At 38.6% G+C, this 24123-nt stretch overlaps 1 protein-coding gene across 1 annotated transcript in view; it reads left to right on the top strand.

Moving 5' to 3' along the window:
* DDX10 (DEAD-box helicase 10) overlaps positions 1 to 24123 on the top strand; it is a 261518-nt gene that overhangs the window by 18060 nt on the left and 219335 nt on the right. The window contains exons 6-10 of the mRNA XM_036076368.2: positions 457 to 646; positions 4400 to 4526; positions 8040 to 8202; positions 11274 to 11358; positions 23298 to 23399. Coding sequence (XP_035932261.2) covers positions 457 to 646; positions 4400 to 4526; positions 8040 to 8202; positions 11274 to 11358; positions 23298 to 23399 — 667 coding nt within the window. The remainder of the gene's footprint in view (positions 1 to 456; positions 647 to 4399; positions 4527 to 8039; positions 8203 to 11273; positions 11359 to 23297; positions 23400 to 24123) is intronic.

Below are 24123 nucleotides of genomic sequence, written 5' to 3'. Positions count from 1 at the left end.
AACTAGACATTTTTTTTTTAATTTTAAACAAAATGGTCAGAAGAATATAAGTAGTTGTATATGAAATTAGACACTTCAGTATTTGACACTGTTAAGAATTGATCTTTTAAGCTATATCCACTTTTGGTGATATTACCTAATGTGGTGTTTTTTTTTTTTTTAAACAACTGTTTTGTAATAATTCTAGATTTATAATTGCAGTGATAGTATAGGGAGTTCCTTTATACCCCTCCCCCAGCTTCCCCTAGGGTAACACCTTACACAACTGTAGTACTTTTATCAAAATGAAGATTAACATTGGTCCATTATATAAATTCCAGACCTTTTTTGGATTTCACCAGTTTTTCCACTAATGCCCTTTTTTTCTCTTCTAGGATCCAGTCCAGGATACTAGATTAGATTTAGCTTAATGTATATTTTAAATGTTGTAGTTCACTGTGAATTTTCTCTTTTTAGTTCTTGATGAAGCAGATAGAATCTTGGATATGGGCTTTGCTGATACCGTGAATGCTATTATTGAAAATCTTCCCAAGAAACGGCAGACTTTACTTTTCTCAGCTACACAAACCAAGTCTGTAAAGGACCTTGCACGCCTGAGTTTGAAAAACCCTGAGTATGTGTGGGTTCATGAAAAAGCAAAATACAGGTATGTACTATTTGAAGCTGTATTTGATTTAATCAAAACAATCAATGTTCTTTTTAGTATAAGAATTCAACATTTTAAATTAATACTATTTTTTAGGAAAATAGACATCATTTTATGTGTTAGGAGATATGGGAAGCATAGTAAAATATGTTAGTTAAAATTATTTAAATATTTGATGCACCTTTAAATGTGGGAATACTCTAGTGCAGTCTTTTTCACAATGTGGTCTGGGGAACAAATACCCTTCCATAAGATGTTAACAAGTATTTATTAATAACTACCCCAGCATAAACTGAGGGGCAGTGGGTTTGTGTGGCTGTGTGGGAAGTGGGTTGGGGGAAATGGGTTTTAAAGAGTATTTTGATACAACAAGCGGAAGTTTGTGTATGTATGTTTGGTATGAATCATTGTAGATTGTGGACATACTTGACTTGCAGAAATATTTTCTGGTGGACATAAGTAGAATCTGTGTTGAAGATCTCTATATGGATTCAACCCTACCATTATTTCTGTCTTAACTTCTGTTTCTTCCTATGAAATGTTAGTCTAAAAAGAAATAGATTGGGGAAAATGATGGGTTATCCTCTTGGAAAGTTTTTAAATACTGAGGATATGGGCCTTGAGGCCCACATTAACTTTGTTCAGCTACTAGATGTCTAGGATTAAAGAAGGTCTTAGAGGAGGCCAGACTCCATGCCTCTAGGTGATTTTTTTTTTTTTAAGATTTTATTTATTTATTTGACATAGAGATACAAAGCGAGAGGAGGAAACAAGCAGGGGGAGTGGGAGAGGGAGAAGTAGGCTTCCCGCTGAGCAGGGAGCCTGATGCGGGGCTCGACCCCAGGACCCTGGGATCATGACCTGAGCCGAAGGCAGACGCTTAACGACTGAGCCACCCAGGTGCCCCGCTTCTAGGTGATCTTAATGGATGAACTTTGAGGAGTCTGAGTACTGGTACCTTTGGTTATCAAGAACTCAGGAATGGCATAGGAAGAGATTCTTGAGGTAGTTTCCTCCTTAGCTTAATGTGGTGGAGACAGTGGTCCTTGTTTGTAAGGTTGTATTGAGATAGCTATTGAAATTCTTGGTACAATTAATAATCTAAAGATTGTCTGGGTCTTTAGATTTTCTTCTTTGTTCTTTTTGCTGTTTGCTTTCTGCCTGTTTTCAAGATTCTCTAGTGTTTTTACCAGGCACGAATTTTTCAATCACTAGATAGTCTCTAAAACTGTGCATAATTTAAGGTAATTGTATATAGTATCCCTGTTTCCAATTTCTGTAGATAACAATGGGTTATTATTTATAGATCAGAGTTAGGAAAAACTGAATGCAAATACTGTATTTCATAAATGGTTTTTTAAAAGATTTTATTTATTTGAGAGAGAGAGAGGAGGAGAGAGGGCCTGCACATGAGTGGGGAGAGGGGTAGAGGGAGAGAATCTCAAGCAGACTCTGTGCTGTGTGTGGTGTGTCTTGCAGGGCTCGATCTCATGACCCTGAGATCCTTGAGATCATGACCTGAGCCGAAACTAAGAATCAGACACTTAACCGACTGAGCCACCCAGGCGCCCCCATAAATGATTGTTGAAATGCAGTTCCATCACTTATAAAAGATGGGGCTTTCAGAAACCATGTCTTCAGTGACATAATTGACAATGGTGGCCTGTATGGTAATGACCGTGGCTCTCTCTAATCTCCGGTTCACCAGAGTGCTACAAAAAGCAGATGCTGTTGTGAATTTTGTCTCATGTCATTATTGGCGTTTCTTCTCCAGCCATTAATTCGGTTAATACACCATGGGAAAATCATAATCAAGAATATTTTTAAGACATTATAGAATATCTGCTTTCAAATCATGAAGGACCAGAAAAGTAATTTAAAAGTTAGGTCTTTCTGAAGTTGTGTATCAGAGTATACTTAGAAAAAGTATAGCAGTATGTTTTCTTTATATTGCTATTGTAGTGAAATGGTGCTTCTAATGAATTTTTTTTTTTGAGAAAAAATTGTGTTTGGATCATTGTAACTTGCTATGTTTTACAGTGAATATAAGTTGAATTCTTTGGTGAATTATGAACCATTTCAAATTTGAGGTGGATATTCTGAGCTTATGTTATTAGGTACATACAAATTTAATATTACATTTCCTATTAGCATCATTAATCATAATGAAATGTTGCTCTTTATCTGTACTAATACTTTTTGCCTTGAAGTCTAGTTTGATATTAGTCTCCCTATAGCAGCTTTCTTTTGGTTGATGTTTGCATGGTGAATCCTCTGTTCATTTACGCTTTACATTATATACGCCCTTATATTTTAGATTTGACTTTGTAAGCAACATATGGTTCTGTTACCAGGTATGATAATTGCTTTGCAACTAGAGGACTTAGTTCATTGATCTATAACTTACCATATTATTTAAGTCTCTACCCCTTTCCATTGTGCCTTCATTGTGAAGTATATTAATTTCATACATTTTAAACTCCGTAAGCTGTTATTACTTTTTGAAACATCAGTATTTATTTAGATTTATCCAAATAGTTATTCTTTATGATATTTTTATTTCTTGTGCTCAAAAGAATTTCCTTTTATTTTTAGTTCAGGTTTACTAGTGGAAAAATTCTGTTTTGACTTTTCTGAGAACCTTTTTATTCTTTATTTTTGAAGGGTATCTTTGCATGTTTATTTTTCAAAGATACCTTTCTATTGTTCTAATTTCTGTTATATCAAAGTTAGCTGACAGTTTTCTTGTTCCTTTGAAGATATTGTGTATTGTTTAAGATTTTCTTATCTTTGATTCTTAGTGAAATCGTGAGTGATTTTTTTTTTTTTTGGTGGCAGGTAGATGTTGTAAGGACAGATGACCTTGATCTGGGCTACCCTGGCTTTCAGACTCTGGGGCTGTTCTGTTTCTGTTCTGTGTTTGTTCTGCTTGAGTCCTTGCTGGGGTATTGCTCTTCCGGAGGTCTCAGCTGAAAGGTGTGGGTATTTAGCAGAGCCCTTCCATCCTGGCAGGCTCTGAACTTCATAGCCTTGAGATTGCCAGAATCTCTGCTCAGCTCTGAGCTTCCCAGTTGTTGCTTTTTGCTTGTTTTCATTTTGCTGTGTGTGTGTGTTTAGTTTAGTTTAGGAGTTGTCACACTTCTCATGGGAAAATTGTATGAAGAATTTAAGATTCAGTGTTTTGTGGCTCCTTCTATCTAGGATCTTGGACTACTGTATTTAGGCCTAAGGTTGCTACTCAGCTCTACTCTATTTTGCAAATCAGCAGATGCTTTGAGGGAAAAGTGGAAATTAATATGGGGCTTGCCTCAGGGCTTGTCTGTTTTCTTTTTCAGTACTTCAAGTACTAGCTGCCTTGGTTGCTGTCTGATGCCTTCTGTTTTTTGTTTTATATTTAATCCAGCCTTTAGAGTTAGTGCTATAGGCCACCAAAGTATTAATCTGATACAAACAACCCCTTCATGGCAGGAATGATAGCTTTTTAGTCTTAAAGTTTTAGCAGCCAGTGGTGATTATTTCCTAGATCCATTATTTCGTTAGGATTTGCAAAATTGTGATAATCTGATTCTATTTCTAATTTCTAAAAAGTTTTCTTTCACAGTATATGTATGTGTATGAGAAATTTGTTGGAAAGGCATACTGCTGTTAATATTTTTCTTTTCTTTCTTTTTTTTTTTTTTTGGTGGGGTCTGGATTTCAAAGCTAACCAATGTGGCATATTTTTAACGTTTTTCCTTCTCTTATTTCCATAAGCACCCCTGCCACTTTGGAACAGAACTACATAGTTTGTGAGCTGCACCAAAAAATAAGTGTGTTATATTCCTTTTTGAGAAGCCACCTGAAGAAGAAAAGTATTGTATTTTTCTCCAGTTGTAAAGAGGTACTAAATGATTAAGTAATTCATGTTGAATCATCCCTTTTAAAATAGCAGATTTCAGTTAGATAAATAGCACTTTCTTCTGTTCTAATAAATACAGTGCTAGATGTGGTGAGGAATATGATAAATAGGTGTGGTATCCCTCAGTGAATACTGGTAGAACAAACCATTGAATGGCTAGACTAACCACAGGTCTTTATAATCTGACACTTACCCTTCATGAATCCTGAACTGAATATGCCATTTATTTCCATGCTTTGATGTCCTTGATCATGATGATCTCTGGAATGCCCTCCCTGCGTTCCTTTACACTAATGCTGAGGGAGTGTTGAATGTCCTTTAAGGCTAAGCTCAAATGTTACATCGGAAGGTCCTTCTGTGATACTCCGGATCCCCTTGTTAGAATTAGCGATTTCCCCCATCCTCCTATAGTGTATATGTCTTTAGTTGAATTAACACACTTGTTTAACACTAGCCATTTGCTGTGAATAAAGGATTCAGTGATAAATAAGAAAACTTAGTCTCTTCCCTTAAAGAGAAGGGGCCTTGAGTGATTTTTATGTCACTTTCCTCTCTATATTTCAGATTACCTGAGGATATATAGTTGTTGGCATATAGTAGGTAGATTCTAGATTTATAGCTTTTTGAATACTTAACATGGTAAGTATGCGAGTAAGTTTCCCTCCAGCTTATGGGAAAGATAAGTAGTGGTCTGTCTGTTGTACTCTGTCCTTTTTCTGTCTTTACTGTTTTTAGGAAACCTCTTCATTTCCATGGCTTTAAATGCCATCTATGTTCTAACACCTGCCACATCGACATCTCAAGCCCTGACCACTCTCCTGAACCCCAGATTTGTGTATCCACTTGAATACTAGAGATTTCCAGTTGCGTGTCTTGAGGGCATCTCAAATTTAAAATAAGAAACGCAATTTAAGATTTCATATCCTGAAGATCTACTGCCTCCCATCTCTTCCCCATCTCAAATGACTGAATCCTTAATTGTTGCCTGTCTTCATCTCATTGTCAATATATTGATAACTCTCATTAGCTCTACCACCTCTCACCACACCTCATGCTATAACTGAATCTAAGCCATGCTTAACTTTCTCTTACTCGTGGCTGGTCTCTTCATTCCCACACTTTCTTTCCTATAGTTATTGCACATTCTAGCCAGAATGATCTTGGGAAGTCATCCACCTCAGCGAGTTTTTTCAAAAGCAAGAATTCAAGGTCAGTTTTGATTCAGGAGATGCAAACTGCAGAAAGTTTTCATGGACTCAGTTCATACTTCCTAGGTTTGCATATGCACTTTTTTTTGAGCTTGGTTTGCCTGAAAGTATATCTGTCATCTGCAGGGTCACCTCTCCCCTCTCCCCTTTTCATGGTAGCCCTTTTAAAACCACAAAAGAAAGGCATGAATCCATCCATCTGTAATCTTACTGGTGCATTGTCTCAGGACCTGAGAATCTTCCTGGCACCAGGGGCATTGCTCTTCAGAAAGTGAATGGCTCTAAGGACAGGTAACAGGTGTTTGGCAGTTCAGTTGGCTTACCATTCTTTTAACACAGTTTGTAGGGAGACTTAATGGACTTATTAGCTGATGGATTACTAGAAGTTTTATTTATCATCATTTTGAAATATAGGAGTTCAGAGAGTTAAGGTTATTTCCAGTACATTTTCTTTTTTTTAAACTTATTTTTTAAATTCCAGTATAATTTTACATATAGTATTATATTAGTTTCAGGTGTGTAATAGGTGGTTCAGTAATTCTGTACATTATTCAGTGCTCACCATGATAAGTGTACTTAATCCCTTTCACCTGCTTCACCCACCTTCCCTCTGGCAACCACTAGTTCTCTATATTTAAAGCGTCTGTTTTTTTGTTTGTTTTTGCCTTTGTTCACTTGTTTTCTTAAATTCCACATGTGAGTGAAATCATTTGGTATTTGTCTTTCTCTGACTTATTTCACTTAGCATTATATCTTCTAGATCCATGTTATTGCAAATGGTAAGGTTTCATTCTTTTTTATGGCTGAGTAATATTCCATTATATATGTATCACCTGTTCTTTATCCATTCATCTCTGCATGGACACTGTTGGCTTCCCGTCTTGGCTGTTGTAAACAATGCTGCAGTAAACATAGGGGTGCATATATCTTTTTGAATTAGTATTTTTGTTTACTTTGGGTAAAGAGCCAGTAGTGGAATTGCTGGATCATATAGTATTTCTATTTTTAATTTTTTGAGGAACCGTCATACTGTTTTCCATAATGGCTGCACCAGTTTGCATTCCTACCAGCAGTGCACCATGGTTCCTTCCAGTACATTTTCTGTATTTTCATGATGAGATTTTTCTTAACATGCATATTAGAAAGAGAAAATAGGAATAAAATAATGCGGTACTCTGCCTCAGTCTACCAATTAGTAGTATTCATTTATTAATACGTAAACTAAAGAGAAATAAAGCTAACAATCAGCTCCATTTACTTCTGTATAAGAAGAGATTTAATAACATCCAGTGTTGTATAACAAAATCATTATGTTTATTAGTTCTTTTTGTTTTGCCCTTTAAAAAAAAAAAAGTATTTAGAGAGCACACGGGAGTTGGGGGGGCAGAAGGAGAGGGAGAAGCAGACTCCCCACTGAGCAGGGAGCCCAACGTGGGGCTTGATCCCATGACCCTGAGATCATGACCTGAGTCAAAGGCAGACGCTTAACAGACTGAGCCCCCCAGGTGCCTCCTTTGTTTTGCTTATTATCAATTCTAACAGTTCTTGTTCTGGTTAGTTCTGTACTAATGAAGTAATAGCTTAGTCTGAGAATTTTTAATAGCTTTATGGCCACTGGAAATTAGAAATTAAAACTGATATTCATTGTTTTGTTGTAGAAAGTTGTAAATATTGATAAGATTATCAAAAGACATTGAAGCATAAAACTATTAAGATAAAATTCTGTGGGGTCAGAAAATTGACCTAAGAGTTCAAGGAGGAAAAGAAAGGCAAAATTTCTTTCTCTTGAGTTTATTTTGTCTTTAATTATTTCTTAAGGACTTACTTTTTTTGTAGTGGTTTTAGGTTCACAGCAAAGTTGAGAGGCCTTCTTTCACACAGGCATGGCCTTCATTATTTTTACCTATTTTAAAAATGATTGTGGGTGTCAAATTGCTCTGCTACGTAGAATCTATTGGATACATGTATAAGAAGTTTATTTTAAATTCTCAGCATTTATAATATATCAGAAATTACAGTTTTTGCAACTAAATACATTTGGAAAAATGTCAGCTATCAAGTTGAAAATGTAAGGGGAGCCTATTTTTAAAAAAATTCTCATAGGAAATAATGTGAGCAAGAAGTGCTTGAAGACCTCAACTCTAGACTGCATTTCCCTTTCTGCTCCACATTTTTTAATTGGTGAAACTTGTGCTCCTTAAAGCATTTTTGCTGTTCATCTCATAATACGGCTTGCTGTGCTGCTGCTGTCCCGAAGTACCAAACTCCTTTTTCTGTTCATGCCTAGGTGCAGTATCTGTACCGAGTGTTCTGCCGGCTACGTCCTGGCATCTCTATCCTTGCCCTGCACGGCCGCCAGCAGCAGATGAGAAGGATGGAAGTCTACAACGACTTTGTCCGCAAGAGAGCTGCCGTGCTCTTTGCTACTGATATTGCTGCCAGGGGGCTGGGTAAGAGCTTAGCAGAAAATACTCTGGGATCGTGGGTGATTTGCTTATAAATGGATGGATTTGGGAATTCATAGTTTCACTCAAATAATTGGTCCTTCTTCTCTTAGAAAAACAAGTAAATTGAATTAAGGCTATATCACTGAAAATTTTGGTCATATTTTCATCTTTTGTGCTTATTGTTTATGAAAATAATCCTAGAATCCTGAGGAACCCACAAAATCAAAGGAGGATTAAAGTTTAAAGATAGGAGGAAAAACTACTCTTGTTTCTTTGAAAATTGGAAACTTGATAAAATATTACAACTTAAGAAGAAAATTTGAAGTCCATTTCTTCACCAAATGTTTTTATTTTAAAAACATACTTAATGTATGTAAGCTTTCAAGAAGCCACTGATACCATTTTACAGCTGATGGCTGTGTGGCGGCGGGATGGGGTATGGAAGTAATTACAGGAAGTAGAGATGTGAGTATAAAACATGAGAATAAATAGGTGGTAATTTAAAATTTTCATTTACCTTATGTTACTGACTGTGGCAGATTAAACACACACGAAGAATACGTGCAGTGTACCCTCGTAGGTACTACCCAGCTTTAGTGACGATCTTTTTCATGATCCCCTTTTTCTTCCCGTCTCCTTGTTTGTCTTGGAGTATTTTAAAGTGTATTTCAGACATCATATCCGTTCATTCCTGTGTGACTGGAGGCCGTAGCCAAGTGTGTGTATTTTTAAACCTCTCTAGCCTATAGCGTTATACCAAGACTTGTGGTAAAATCAGCATTTTGTATTTACCTTGTTTGGGCTATGTAATTGTCTGCTGAGGGAAATGGTGTACCAGTTGTCTCCGATCTTTTACTTTTGTGTTTTTAAGTTAATAGTTAAGATTGGCTTAATTTGTGGTCCCAGTTCTGATTTTTCTCAACTGTCCTAGCAGATGTCCCATGCTTACTTTTCTAACAGTTCAAATGCAGTCTGTTTCTCTCTTCCTTGAGACCCTCTTGCAGTCTCTGTCTCCAGCTCTTACCTGGACTGGCTGCTCCATAAACTTCACACACATTTGTCATCCTGGGACACGTCTATCTAGATCTCTTTCTCTTTCTTGATTTATTTTCTCATTTTATTTTAAAAAATTTACAGTCTCATTTTCTAGGGTGCCCGGCTGGCTCAGTTGGTGGATCATGTGACTCTTGGTCTTGGGGTTGTGGGTTTGTGTCCCACACTGGGTGTAGAGATTGCTTAAAAATAAAATCTAAAAAAATAAATCTCGTTCTCTAATAGTTTCTTCAGGAAGGGCTCATGGGAGGTAAATTTGAGTTGTTACATGGCGTGTCCTCTTCTTGAATGATAGTTGGGATGGGAATAGAATTCTAGGTTGAAATAACTTTATAGTTTTTGCAGTTATTTTCATATATTGTTTACACTCAGTTCCACTTTGATATTATGGTAGTTATTAGACACACAACTGCGTTGTCTAATGTGTTAGTAAAAAGCATATACATTACTATATCAAAAATTTCGGTAAAAAAAGCTTATAACTGTTTCCTATATGTTTTGCTTTATGCACATAAAAACATTCTGAGAAGGGGTTCATAGGCTTCAGTTATAGTACAAAAATGTCAAAAACCTCTGTTCTAGCTTATTTTAAAAAGTTTATATGAACATATTCGTAAGTGATGTATAAAGTACTGGGTATATAAAAAGTTTACATAAACAATGTTAAATATGCTAGTGTAGGACTTGCTTTTGAAGTCTTTCCATTTTTTTTTTTTTAAGATTTTATTTTTAAGTAATCTCTGCATCTACCATGGATGGATCACAATCCCAAGATCAAGAGTCACATGTTTTACTTACTGAGCCAGCCAGGCGCCCCAAGTCTTTCCATGTTGACGTATAAATATCCAGTGTGTTTTGTAGAGTGTCTCATGGTATGAATTTACCCATTCCTGGAGTAATGAACATTGAAGTTTCAGTCTTTTTATTCTAAAAATGTGCAGTGAATATTCTGAAGCTCTAAAGTAAGCATCCTAGAATTTCTTTAGAATATACCAGTACCCTTTTAAAACTTTTTAAATTCTCTTTTTTTAAATGAATTATCACATGCACATGGGTAAAAAGCTAGGAGCCCTAGTAGGCTCTACACATCCTTGCTCTTCAGAAGCAACTCCTTAAATTTCTGTTAGTCTTTTTTTGGTTTTTAGTTTTATATTCTGAAGTGATATCTTTTACACTGTACTACTTAATTTTTACCAAATTTAGAAAAATTACCAAAGATTTCCTTTTGTTAGACCTCTCTGTCATTCCTCTTCTGTGTCCCCATCATTGTGTTTTGTTTTGTTTTGTTTTAGTGTTCACCCCTTTTCTCTGTTACAGAAATTGATTTGAAATCCTCACAGCAAAATCCACAGATGATTAAAGGTAGTGCTTTTAAGGAATTGAGAACAGGGTGTCTGGAAATGAATGAAAACTCCTGTAGCCAAATATGTGTACGGAATAATTATTGCTGAGAAATGAGAAAAGGGACTTAGAAAGACATCATTAATTTGAATGGGGATGGGAAAAGCAAGTTTTGTAGTTCACCAGGAGCCCATGAGAAGTGGGTTCTTTTAGGTTATTAAATATCAGGGTATTTCATTATTTGTCTGACACAAAGCAATCTCTTCTGTGTCAGATACAAAATAATCTTCATATTCAAACACTTTATCAACGGAGATTGTTTATTATCTCTTGGTTCATGCAATTAATTTTATTTTTAATAAAGTTCACAGATGAGTTTGATGTGATGGAAAGCCCTGGCAAGTGGGGATACTGTAAAATAAAAAGAGTGGATCACCTGGGTGCTTCAGTAGGTTAAGCATCTGCCTTCCGCTCGTGTCATGATCCCAGGGTCCTGGAATGGAGCCCGCATCTGGCTCCCTGCTCAGCAGGAAGTCCGCTTCTCCCTCTCCCTCTGCCCCTCCCCCTGCTCATTCTCTCTTTCTCTCAAATAAATAAGTAAAATCTTAAAAAAAAATAAAAATAGTACAGCAGGGTAGATCCTGAAACTGATTTCCTAACTTGACATTCCTTCTGTACAGATTTCCCAGCTGTGAATTGGGTTCTTCAGTTTGATTGTCCAGAGGATGCCAACACATATATTCACAGAGCAGGTAGAACTGCCAGGTAGGTGTGCTGACTCAGTTCTTTGCTATTGCATTTGGGAGATGTATGCTGTTGATAGAATGGTAACTGGTTAGCATCTTTCCGGAGAGCATTTGGTAATAATTATTGAAGTCTTAGAGTTCCTCCTCATGCCTCACATTCCACATTGAAACACTGATCTTAATAAAACAGATGGGTTAAGTTTCAGTAAAGATGTTCATCTTATTGACCTTTGTAATGGTTAAGAATTGGAAACAATCTAAATAATCCTAGTAGCATTATGAGTAATTATGGTTAGCCACAGAGGGACTATATCTTTGGATTTACCTTGTAGCATTTACTTTCTCATTGAAACTGGATGAGTTATTTATAACGTGGCTGTCAGTGAGACATTGATACTTGATGTTGGAAGAGACACCACCTGTTGGTCTACCTGGTCCAACAGTTACTTCCGATTTTTAAGTCACAGCTTGAGCTGAATGGTTTCCCAGGGATGGCAGGATCTTTAGACCCAAGATATAAACCATCTTCCAAGCAATATGTGTCATTCTCCAGTAGGCTTGCTCTTCTGCTTGCTCTGTGTCCCTTCCAGCAAGTGACCCAAGTGTCCCCTATCCCTTGTTTACCTAGTAAATATCTTTAATGTGTAGTTATTTTAAATTTCTTTGAATCCATAGTTTCTGGATGGCTTTGTAGAAAAAAAAAATTTTTTTTTTTTTGTCGTATTTGGTGAATTTTGTTGTATGTTTTGGCTGATGTGAAGGTTTTTCATGTCTTTCTATAGCCTGAGAACAAGTAGAGCTCTCATTTTGTTCATTTTTAATCTTCATAAAATGTTTGATGCTTGATTCACATTTACCTTGTGGGCCATTAAACACGGGCTATAATCAAAATGTACTCCAGCACATTTCTTTTGTCCAGTGTGAAGGGAGCGAATAGTACAATAGTGAAAAATAAAGCTATTTAAAAATAGGATTTATGTACTTCAGGGTCAAAAGTGTTTTTATTGCAATTAACAATATAATTTGAACAAGAAGTGGAGTTAGAAGTGGGTTCTGTATATGGCGTCATTGTACCTTAGACAGACTTGCCTGTAGACTGGTGACATTTTGGTTTCTCATGGAGTCTAAGGAAATCGGACCTGGGCAGAACAGAGGTCTTGTTTTCCATTTTATAGGAAGGTGGGTGGTGTGTCAGTGATCTTCGTCTGAGTACATGTTTGGGTTACCTTTCATAGTGAGAGACTCAGAAGTGGTAGGTAGTGGTTGGTGGAATGAATGTTCTCCACTGTTTCGTGCTCCTCAGTAAATGTGTAGCGTGTGTGAATTTATACATGTCTCCGTGCACACATTTGCATTTTAGATAACGTGGGGCATGGCCTCTCACGAGCATACTGCTCCAGGGGCACACAGGCTTGTTAGTTGTGCCATTTGGTGTTGATGTAGACAGGGCAAATGGATTCTTTATAGGACACTTTTATTTATTTATTTGATTTGATTTATTTGTCAGAGAGAGAGCACGAGAGCGCACAAGCAGGGGGAGGGGCAGAGGGAGAAGCAGGCTCCGTGCTGAGCAGGGAGCCTGATGCGGGGCTCGATCCCAGGACCTGGAGAGTATGACCTGAGCCGAAGGTGGATGCTTAACTGACTGAGCCACTCTATAGAACACCAGTGATTCTTACTTTATGAAGATGATGGGACATCTCATTGCATCAGAAAACAGTTCACCAAAGAGGATTATTTCAGGGTTTTTGGTTCCCAGAGAGGTTGTTGAAAATCTTACATAGTCAAACATACCAGGGTGAACATTAAATTGGTCCTAATGACTGGCGATGAAGAGTAGCTACAGAAACATCACGATTTTGTTTGAAGAGAAAATACTAATTTGAAAAACTATTGTAATTTCTAATGCCATTAATTTTTAAAGTACAAGCGTGTTTGATCCCTTGTAACCAATTAAAAATGTTTGAATCGACTCTTAGATGAGTAGCCAGTGGAAATGTTTAGGATATGCAGTGCTTATTTTTTCTTGGGCAGTTTAATAAAAAAATAGCGAAATTGCAGTTTAAAAGTTGCCATTAATGGGCTTACAGATAATTAGAAAGTTTCGTGGGCCATGAGACTGGATAATTAAATCGAATAAGGCTAAATTAAAATTTGAAACTAATTAAAATCCTGTGTTTATGCTGTAATTAAAACTGGGTTGCCAGATAGTGTTTACTTGTGGAAGTGAGCTGTAATATATGAATATAGAGAAATGAATTCAGTGCTTTGTGGCAAAATAGCTAAGGTCTGAGGAATCTTTTTTTCCTTACTGTGTTTTAGCTGAGTGAAAATAGTGATTCCGGTACTTGTCTTGAGGTACTTTGTTTTAATTAATTCACCAAAAATTCTCTTGATCCTTAGTTTTGAGAAAAGTTTTGTCTTTTTTCCTTAACCATCCATACCCCTTTTAACAAAATGATCTCATTTAGAGACAGGTGAGGCAAGGAATATGAATATAATTTTATCAAGCTGTATTCTGTGATACATTGTACTTAAAAATGATAGTCTTTTTTTAAAATTAACATATAATGTAATATTTGTTTCAGGGGTACAGGTCTGTGATTCGTCAGTCTTTCACAATTCACAGCGCTCACCATAGCACATACCCTCCCCAATGTCTTATCACCCAGCCACCCCATCCCTCCCACCCCCCTCCACTCCAGTAACCCTCAGTTTGTTTCCTGAGATTAAGAGTCTCTTATGGTTTGTCTCCCTCTCTGGTTTCATCTTGTTTCATTTTTCCCTCCCTTCCCCTATGATCCTCTGTTTTGTTTCTCAAATTCCTCATATCAGTGAGATCATGATACTTATCTTTCTCTGATTAACTTATTTCGCTTAGCATAATACCCTCTAGTTCCATCCACATCATAGCAAATGACAAGCTTTCTTTTTTTGATGGCTGCATAATATTCCAGTGTGTGTGTGTGTGTGTGTGTGTATGTATACCACATCTTCTTTATCCATTCATCTGTTGATGGACATCTAGGCTCTTTCCATAGTTTGGCTATTGTGGACATTGCTGCTATAAACATTGGGGTGCATGTGCGCCTTCGGATCACTACATTTATATCTTTGGGGTAAATACCCAGTAGTGCAGTTGCTGGGTCGTATGGTAGCTCTATTTTCAACTTTCTGAGGACCCTCCATACTGTTTTCCAAGTGGCTGCACCAGCTTGCATTCCCACCAACAGTGTGGGAGGGTTCCCCTTTCTTCGCATCCCCGCCAACATCTGTCATAAAAACAGTCTTTAGTGCTTGCAGTTTTTGGTACTCATAAAACCAAGCTTTTCCATTTCTTAAGATAATGCCCATTTGAAAATAAAAAAATTGGGAATGAAAAGTAGGCATATATCAGATACTCCCCCCTTTTTAAAAAAGTTTTTAATTAATTTTTTTAAAAGTAGGCTCCTCCCAGTGTGCAACACTTGAACTCACAACCCTGAGGTCAAGACCTGAGCTGAGATCAAGTGTTGGATGCTTAACCGACTGAGCCACCCAGGCACCCCACTCACCCCACTCGTTTTTTTTAAATGCTTTTATTTGGGCAATAGAGGTCTGTGGACGTAAGATGTGAGTTATATATAACTGTTCATATATAACCATTGGGAGTTTAAATATAAAAGGTGAGAGTCAGTGCCTGGCTGGCTCAGTCGGTAGAGCATGCCACTCTTGATCTCAAGTTCGTCAGTTCAAGCCCCACGTTGGGCCTAGAGCTTACTTAAAAAAAAAAAAAAAAAAGATTAGTTTATGCATGTGCACCTGTTGTAAAATAATTCCGGTGGTATTCCAGCGAGCCTTACTTGCCTGAGCTCAGACTTTGGGAGTGATGTGGCTAGCAGAATGTGGTTCCACTAGGGGGCAGCAGAGGCCAGCTCTTTGTATTGCACACTCCGGCAGGAGTTTAGATCAACAGCAGTGAAGATGAAGATGCAAAGTAGTTAAAATTTCTGCCGTGATAACTTTGAAGAGTTTATGGTTTGTGGAAAATACTGGTACTTTATGGGATAGATAATAAAGATAATTTTTTAAAAGTGTCCTTAATTTTTTTGTAAATTGAAGTAATAAAAATGGAAAAGACAATTTCCATGAGCCTTAATTTACTGAGGGTTACCCTGAATATCTTAGGTATGAGATGGGAGCAATCCCTGCTAGTGAAAATTCTTGCTTCTTTAATTCCTTTAGCTTAGATTGACGAAGATCCTGTCTTCAGCCTGCTCCTAGGTACATAATGGTTCTTTACATGGCCTTCTGCCTTGGCCTAGTTGCCATTTAGAATTTAAAGTTTTTTTTAAAAGGGCAAAACCAGTTCTTTATTTTGCATCAAGAAGCATTGGGCTGGGATCTGGCCAGGATAGCTACCGAGGTGGGTAAGTGGGCTGATATTTCTCAGGGGGCGGTTAGCTCCAGGCGCTTCCCCCTTGCTCTCCTGCTGTCTGTTCTCAGCACAGCAGGCAGAGTGATCCTTTTAAACACAAGTCAGATCATGTTCGCCCTCTGATGGCTTCTTCTTCACTCCGAATAAAAGCCAGTGACTCGATATTATTTAGCCTCCGCCCAACCTTAACTTTCTATTCCCCACTGTCCCTGTGATCCACACTAGTTGAGCTCTTTCTCCTTCATGCCGGGCATGTTTTTCCCCCTCATGGCCCCTTTATGTTAATGTTTCTTTTGCTGGAATGGGTTTTCCTCGAGCACTGGCATGGCTGTCTTTCTTAACCTGAGCCAACCACTCCTCCTCACCACACTCTGTACTTTCTTTTTTCCATAGCACTTAATACCTTCAAATATACTAGAGCTTTTCCTTATTACATTGTTTCCCTTTCTCTTCACTAGAATGTAAGCTCCATAAAGGCAAGGAAATATGTCTACTGAGTTGATACACCCCGAGTGCTTAGGACAGGGCTTGACACAGAGTAGACAGTTGAGATAACACAGTTACTTTCTCACATCAGACTCATGAATCAGAGCTTACCTAAAATTAATTAATCTACTGCAGTATAACAGATTAACCCACAGTGTAGTGGCTTAAAGCAAGAACCGTGTGTTGGCTCCCGGAATCCAGGTGCAGCTCATCTGGGTCCTTACAGGTCTGTAGTCAAGGTGTCACACGGTACTTGAAGGCCCAACTGGGGGTGGATCCCGTGCCAAGCTCATTCACCTGCTTGCTGACAGGTCCCTTCGTGTGATTTTTCTTTTTGTGGGGCTTTTTATAACACAGTAGTTGGCCTCATCAGCGAGAGCACGTGAGAGAGTAAGACGGGGTAAGGTGGGAGCAACAGTGTCTTTTGTGACCTAGACTGGGAACTCAAACTTTATCTTACCTGTCGTATCCTAGTGGTTACACAGATCAGCCTTATTCAGTGTGGGGAGGGTCACAAGGTGTGAATGCAGGAAGGCCCAGATCTTTGGGACCCATTTTAGTAGCTGCCTACCATGCCTAATATCAAGCTTTCCTGTTAGGTTCAAGGATAAAGGAAGGTAATGAATGGTAAGGGATCTGTAGGCAGTAAGAGGTCTGGGACCTCCACCATAGCTCCACAGGGCCATTCTCGACGCCTCAGGGTAGGCTCTGGCCCAGGTTGACCTCACAGTCACTAATCTGTATGTGCCGTTTATCACTTCCACAGATGGGCCATTGGTGTCCCCAGTTACACGCTGCCTACAGAGACCTATCCCTTGCATCCACAGCTTTAAACATACCTGGTACATCCTGTTCTTAGCATCTCATCGATGAGGGCTCACATGCTAGCGCATGCCATGTTTGTTTCCCAGGAGGCCTGTCATTAGTATATTTATGAGGAGATTTGACTGTGTCACTTTTTCATTTTCAGCCAGAGGAGCCTCTTCCCTAAGGGAATGAGCAGGTTGTGGCTTAGCCATTCACTTTCTAACACTCAAATATTTGTTGAGTGAACAAATGCAAGAACTCATTTAGTCTTTATATCGGCCTTGTGGGAGAGGCCGTTTTGTCAGGAAACGATTTCTCAGGGATGGTGAGGTAAAACGTGTCTTAAGATCCCTCGGGAAATACCAGGGCTGGGATTTGTCCTCGGGTCTTTCTGACTCTACAACTCCTGTTCTTGGCAGTGTGCCCCAAACCAGATGTTTTCATTTAGTGAAATCTAGTGGCTGCTACTCCCAGGTGGGGCTTCTAGAAGGCGTGGAGGCCAGATGCTGGGAGAAGGAAGGTAGGTATCTTTATTTAAACTTGTTGCCATTCATGGTCATGAAGATAACTAAAAATAGGTGCATTTCCTTCTTTAGTTGGATTATGAGAGTCAGATACCCCATAGTTGATCAACACTATCCTTAAAAGTCAAGAAATTTAGGTTCGGATCTGGCTCTGTCACCCGATGGCTTTGGACCCTTTGACCAGTTCTTAATCTCTTTAAGCCTCAATTTCTTCGGTAAAATGGGGTTAATCATCTCTTTCAGTAGTTTCCAGAAAGTGTAATTTCAGGTAGTATAATTTTTAGACCCTACTTTTATGTGTGTTTTCTTCTTGTTTTTAATGTATTAAAACTTACTTTAGTCTTTTTTTAAATTCTGGGGACAGAGTTGATAGACTGTAATGATTTCTACCCTTTCTCTGTGAACTCCCTAAATCCTCATTCTTCATCAGTTTGTTAGAAGCTTTCCATGCAACAAACGTTAGCCAGCTGGATTTCTTTCCAATTACCGTGAACTTTGTTTGTCAAACTGTTGAGCCTCTTGTGGTGTACCTCCTTGTATTTCCAAGATCTTACGCTACACGTGACTTTATTCTTCCCAGAATATTTCCCAGTCTGTCCTTTTCTCTTCAATCTAGTGTAGAGTCTTTAGATATTCTGTGAGTCAGAGATCCCCCTTTTCCCAAAATAAGCTGTCCTTTGTGCCACGTTGTGCAGGAGGAACAGAACAGTTGGAGTCTGAGTCCTGTGGCCGTCTGTGTGCATCTGCAGGGCTGACTGCACTGTTGTCCTCAGTGACAGGCGCTCGTGGGGCTGGTTGCCACAGGTAAGGCGAAGGCGTAGGGAGGAGAGAAGGAGATGCAGGGAGGGGGACAGAAAGAAGGATGTGGGATAGCAGAGTGTGCCCAAGAGTTGTCTCTGTTTCTCCACCTCCTGGTCCTCCTTATATCGTGAACAACGACTCGTATGTTAAGAATCACAGGTATAGAACTTTAGATTCTGAAGGGACCTGGATCGTCTCCTTCAAACTGTTAATTTATAAATAAGAATGCAATGTATGGTGATAAAGTGACTTCTTATCCACCGTTGTAAAGCTAATGAATAGTACAGCTGGGGCTTGGGTTCAGTTCTTTTGACTCTAAATCCAGTCTGCTTATACAACCTCTGGTGGTTTGTTTGCATCTGTTAACTCAACAAATATTTAGTGAGGAGCTTTTAGGTACAAATGTATGGTAAGTAGGAAACGTGCATTCATACATGTCCTCAAATTTACTGGCTGAGATAAGGAAGTACCCTAATATTGGTAGTACTAAGATGTGTTCAGTGAAGTGAGAATGACACAAAAGATGTTGATTTTATTTTATTTTTTTAAAAGATTTTATTTATTTATTTGACAGAGAGAGACACAGAGAGGGAGAAGCAGGCTTCCCTTGGAGCAGGGAGCCCAATGTGGGGCTTGATCCCAGGACCCCAGGGTCATGACCTGAGCCGAAGGCAGTCGCTTAAGCGACTGAGCCACCCAGGCGCCCAAAAGATGTTGATTTTAAAGCATATACATTTTGGGGCGCCTGGGTGGCTCAGTCGGTTAAGCGACTGCCTTCGGCTCAGGTGATGGTTCCAGGGTCCTGGGATTGAGCCCCGCATCGGGCTCCCTGCTTGGTGGGAAGCCTGCTTCTCCCACTCCCACTCCCCCTGCTTGTGTTCCCTCTCTCACTGTTTCTCTCTCTTTCTCTGTCAATTAAATAAATAAATAAAATCTTAAAAAAAAAAAAAAGCATATACATTTTATTACTTCATAATAACTTGTGTTTTGTTATAAAAATAGTGTTTATTCATTATATAGATTCTAGATGTTGGCAGAACATACCACCTACATCTCACTACCTAGAAAAATTTTCATACATGTTTGCATACGTATTTTTAAAATTACAAGAACGGAATTATTCTAGCAGATTCTCTTCCAGCCTGGTCTGTAACTTGGAGAACCAGGCTGGGAGAACTGAGAATAGCCAGGCAGTTGTGAACACTGCCAGATCTTGCTACAGCAGTAGTTGGAAGTCTGAATGGACAAAGTTTAAGGGAGACTTAAAGTCTCAGCTAGAGTGGAGTTGGTGTGTTGGGGAATAGGCATTGGAGCGTTGAGGACTGGTGGTTATTGGGTAGAAGGCAAATTATTGTCAGAACGGCAGGGCTTTTTCTTCTTCCTCTGGCCAGAGTTTGTTTCGAGGTTACTTCAGTGGAAGAATTACCACTGGGACCCAGAAGTCAGTGGTCTGGATCTCCCAAGTTTAGCTAGGAAATGTTAGTGAGCTGTAGGATGTGAAAGTAAGCTTCTTGGTGTCAGACAATCATGATCAACCTATTAAGGATCCTTCTTTCTGGAGGGAGTCCTGGTAGAGCTGAAAAAGGTAATGAACTGGAAGTTTAAAGCCTCTGATATATAATGATTAGCCAGTGGTTTTTGTTTTTTTTCTAGATTTTTTTTTTTAATAGTTTCCTGGTCTTCCCAGAAATTTATTTGCCTCTTCTACCAGTTGCTTGCATATAAAAGACTCGCAAATTAATGTAAAATGAAGTTCCTCCTAAATTCTAACGGGCTACATAAATGTAACATGGTATTACTACTGATGGTGAAAATGAGATTTTTTTGTTGTGTTTCAGATTCAGGGCTTCTTATTTGGTGCCTTGAATGTTTCTTACAATAACCTATCTAATATGGAGTTCCAGAATGTAGATCATGTGAAGAACATTTATTTCTCTTTATACTTATACCAAGCCTCAGTCCTTGGATATTGCTTTTGAAATATAAAAAGCTAGCTCATGGGTAAATAGACTATCCTTGTAAGTATTTGAAAAAAGAAAAGAAAAGAAGAGAAATGTGCTTCTGGCTTCTTTTTAGATACGTTTTTATTTCTGAAATGAAAGCTTACCAGAAATTTTTGGGTATTGGTGTGGGGGAGATATTTGTGCTTTATGTTGTTACAGGGAAAAGATGTGTGTGATGTTGAATAGTTAAAGTGGCCAGGGATGATCTTTTTGATAGATGCTTGCCTTGTGGGATTTGACTTGGGACATTTTTTCCATTTTCCTTTGGGAATTTTGTTCTTTTAAATTTCAGTGTTGCACTCTGTCTTAACCTTGTGCAGATCTATCTGTCATTTAGCTTGTTATGGTTGTAAAAGGTTTGGATATGGCCCTTGTGTGACTTAACTCCTGATCCATTATTCCAGGTTATCCCTGGGTGGATGAATGGGTAGACAAGATAGATGTAATGATTAGGCTTATTATTCCTGCTTCTTAGTCTGAAGATCCGAGGGCTTCGGTGGATGCTGTTTTGATACCTTCGAGATTTCTCTTTACCTCTGTACCAGCTTTGGAGGCTGAGCGGCTCTCAGATCCCTTGTGTGCTCTGGACGTCACCTCACTACTTCATATACTAGTGATTTCTGCCTTCACAGATGATTTAGTCCAACACTGCTTAGGGGAAATGCTTTAGATTCATATTTCTTCATAGTGAATGATGACAAAACATTTTGAATTATAATCGTTGGTTTGAAATACAATGAGGAAGTATTTGGTATTAGTTTCTCATTTATGAAACAGTAAAAGGAGTAAATGTATGTTCAGCTTTACGCCTTTCTCTCCCTGTGTAACACACATGCATTTAGAAACCCTAGAGAAGCTAATCACGAAGAAGGTGCAACTTCTACTGGACTTGCTCAAATGCTGCCTTTTCTCCCTGGAAAACTTGACTCTCCCCTAATGTTTGACTAATTCCTAATTTTTTAGGTCTCTGCTCTTAGATGTCCTTTGCTTAGGGCAGTTTTCTTGACTCCTGGACAACATTCAGTAGCGCTCTCTCTTGTGTCTTTACAGCTTCCTAGTATGCCTGCCATCACACCCGTGCCACTTCATTGTCAGTTCCTGGTTTTACTGTCTGTCCCTAGTAGTCTGTGAGCTCTGTGACAGCCAGAACTATGGCAGTTTTAGTGCCTGGCATTTAGTGGCCCCTTAAAATTTTGTTAAATTTATGAATTAAAGAGAACTTTTAGCACTTTCGATAGGTTTTATTTCATACTTTTCTCTGTGTGTACGCATGTATACATACAGATATTTCTGTAAAGATATTACACTGGAATTTCACCTTGTGCGTGGGAGTGGAGTTGTGAAATCAGCACGAGGTGAAAATTGCTCCTCTGTCTTTCTGGTGCCTACAGTAAGTCTACACAGTCAGTTTTCCCCTCCAGTGTTCAGTGATAAAATTGTACTTGTGTACAGTGGTATTCTAGCTCTCTAGACACAGGCGTCCAGAGTCCTCCAAAACCAGGCTCTGGTGTCCCTTTCTGGCAATCTTTTTTGCTGTTCATTTAGTTACACTGGCTTCCGTTGCATTGCTCCTATCTTTAGTTAATCTACGTTTGCCTTGTATTTTCTGGTTTCTACTCCTTTGTTCATGCTATTCTCCCCCTTTGGAAGACCTTAGCTTTTCCCTTTTTGTATTGACTTTCAAGGTCCTCCTCAGATTCCATCTGTTCTGACAGGTTTGTGTTTCTCTGGCTGATCCTGAGTGGTCTCTTTCCACTTCTGAGTTTGTGGCATTTATTGCCCCTGGTAGTCCTTTTACATTTAGTGGTGTACCATCTCGGGGGGCGTTCTGTGGGATCTCTTGCTTTTGTGTGTGTTTGTGTTTTCTAGTCAGCTAGATTGTTAGATCGCTGAAGACAGGGCTGTTCTTCTATTTCTTTGTGGTGTTCGCAGTTTAGGCCTGGCACCTTTCTCACTAAATAATTTATTTATATATAAAAATTTGCTCCTCATATTATAGCATGAACCCTGAACAGAGTGTTTGATGAGAATACTTTTTGTTTTGTTTCTTTTAAAAAAAATTCCACAAACCCCCAACTCCATTTTGTCTTCCTGGTTGCACACAATGGCTGACACTGAGTTATCGGGAGATCTGTGTGCAGGTGGCACAAAAAGCTCAAGTAACTGTGGGTGCACTGTGGCCCGCTTAGAAAGTCCTGGTGGTACAGCATGAAGTAAGAATTTTACTAGGTAAAGGAAGAGAAGCACGTGAATTGGAGGTTGGTTTTCATTTGAGCAGAGATCCGTTTCTTAAAACTGATGCCATTAAACAAGGTTACTCCCAAGGTATAAAATCCCCAGAAAGATGATTTGATTTCCTTAATGTACTGGGTACCATGTTTCTTAAATTACTAATTATATTATAATTCTCTTGTGGCTTGAATGGGAAATTGTCTTTTTTCTATAGGTAGAGAGCTATTTAAGAAATTCTTTTTAGGGGCTCCTGAGTGGCTTAGTCCTTTAAGCTTCTGCCTCTTGATTCCGGCTCAGGTCATGATCTCAGGGTCCTGAGATCGAGCCCCGTGTCAGGCTCTGTGCTGGGCGTGGAGCCTGCTTAAGATTCTCTCTCTCCATTTCCCTCTGCCCCTCTGTCCTTAAAGAAAAAAAAAAAAAAGAAAAATTCTTTTTAGTTGATTTGTTTCTTAGGATCTGGCTCTCCTGTGGTACAGCTTAAAAGTCACTCAGAATTATAATTAGTGGTGAAATTTTGGAAAAGATGCACAGAGCCCTAGTTTTCTCTTGTCACAGAAGTTAAAAAAAATGGTATTCCTAATATTTACTAATTAGGTGAGGTTGCTTCTGTGTTACCTATTCATCAGACTATTAAAATATAAAATGCAGATTGCACTGATGTGGAAGAGATTTTTTTTTATTTGTTTAGGTACAAAGAGGATGGTGAAGCCTTATTAATTTTGCTTCCCTCAGAAGAAAAAGGGATGGTGCAGCAGCTTCTCCAGAAGAAAGTGCCTGTGAAGGATATCAAGTAAGAACTGCTGGGTGTCTTGATGTGATTGTTAGGAGAACAGAGGCACAGAATTATTATGCTGAATTATGTACACTTAATTCCCTCCTCCCTCTTGTCTTCTGCTGTCTGATTTGTGACTTTTTTTTTTTAAACAAGTTTTCAAAGACTGTTCATGGAGAAAATAAGATGAAACAGAGAACTAGTTACCTTCAACAGGCGTTGGGAGTTGAGAGGATTATACCTCTTGGATGAGATTTGTAGGGTTATGTGTCCATTTTGGAGGATTGTGCTGTCTGTTGAAGATATTTAGATTGTCAGCAGAATTGATCAGGATCAGAGTTTCACCTGCACTGGGGTCCTTGAAACACCGTGGCTTTACTTGGAAGGAAATAACTTGGAGGGTGTTTAGGTGGGGGGTGGGGTGGAGGGGTCGGATAAGGGTTCGATGAGTTGTTAATTGTTGAAGCGCACTGAGGGTTTTCTACCTTTTGTGTCTTTGATTTTATATGTGATTTTATAATTAAAAGAAAGTAAAGAACACCTTATCCATCCCCAGTTACCACCACCTTGGCTTTGTAGAAGCAAAGTAGTTCAGTCTAAACTCAGGGAAACAAGTGGGATTTCTTTTGTGAGACATAGACTCCAAAAAGAATTTCATTCTTTCCTATAGCCTCCCTTGGAGGAGTTAAGTAATGATTCTGTTATTGTGCCTAATCTCCAAGTAAGGAAAACATTATTTATG

Source organism: Halichoerus grypus, chromosome 11 (assembly GCF_964656455.1).
Source record: "Halichoerus grypus chromosome 11, mHalGry1.hap1.1, whole genome shotgun sequence".
Lineage (NCBI taxonomy): Eukaryota > Metazoa > Chordata > Mammalia > Carnivora > Phocidae > Halichoerus > Halichoerus grypus.
The sequence above is the reverse complement of the archived record's forward strand: the minus strand, read 5'-3'. Positions and strand labels throughout refer to the sequence as shown.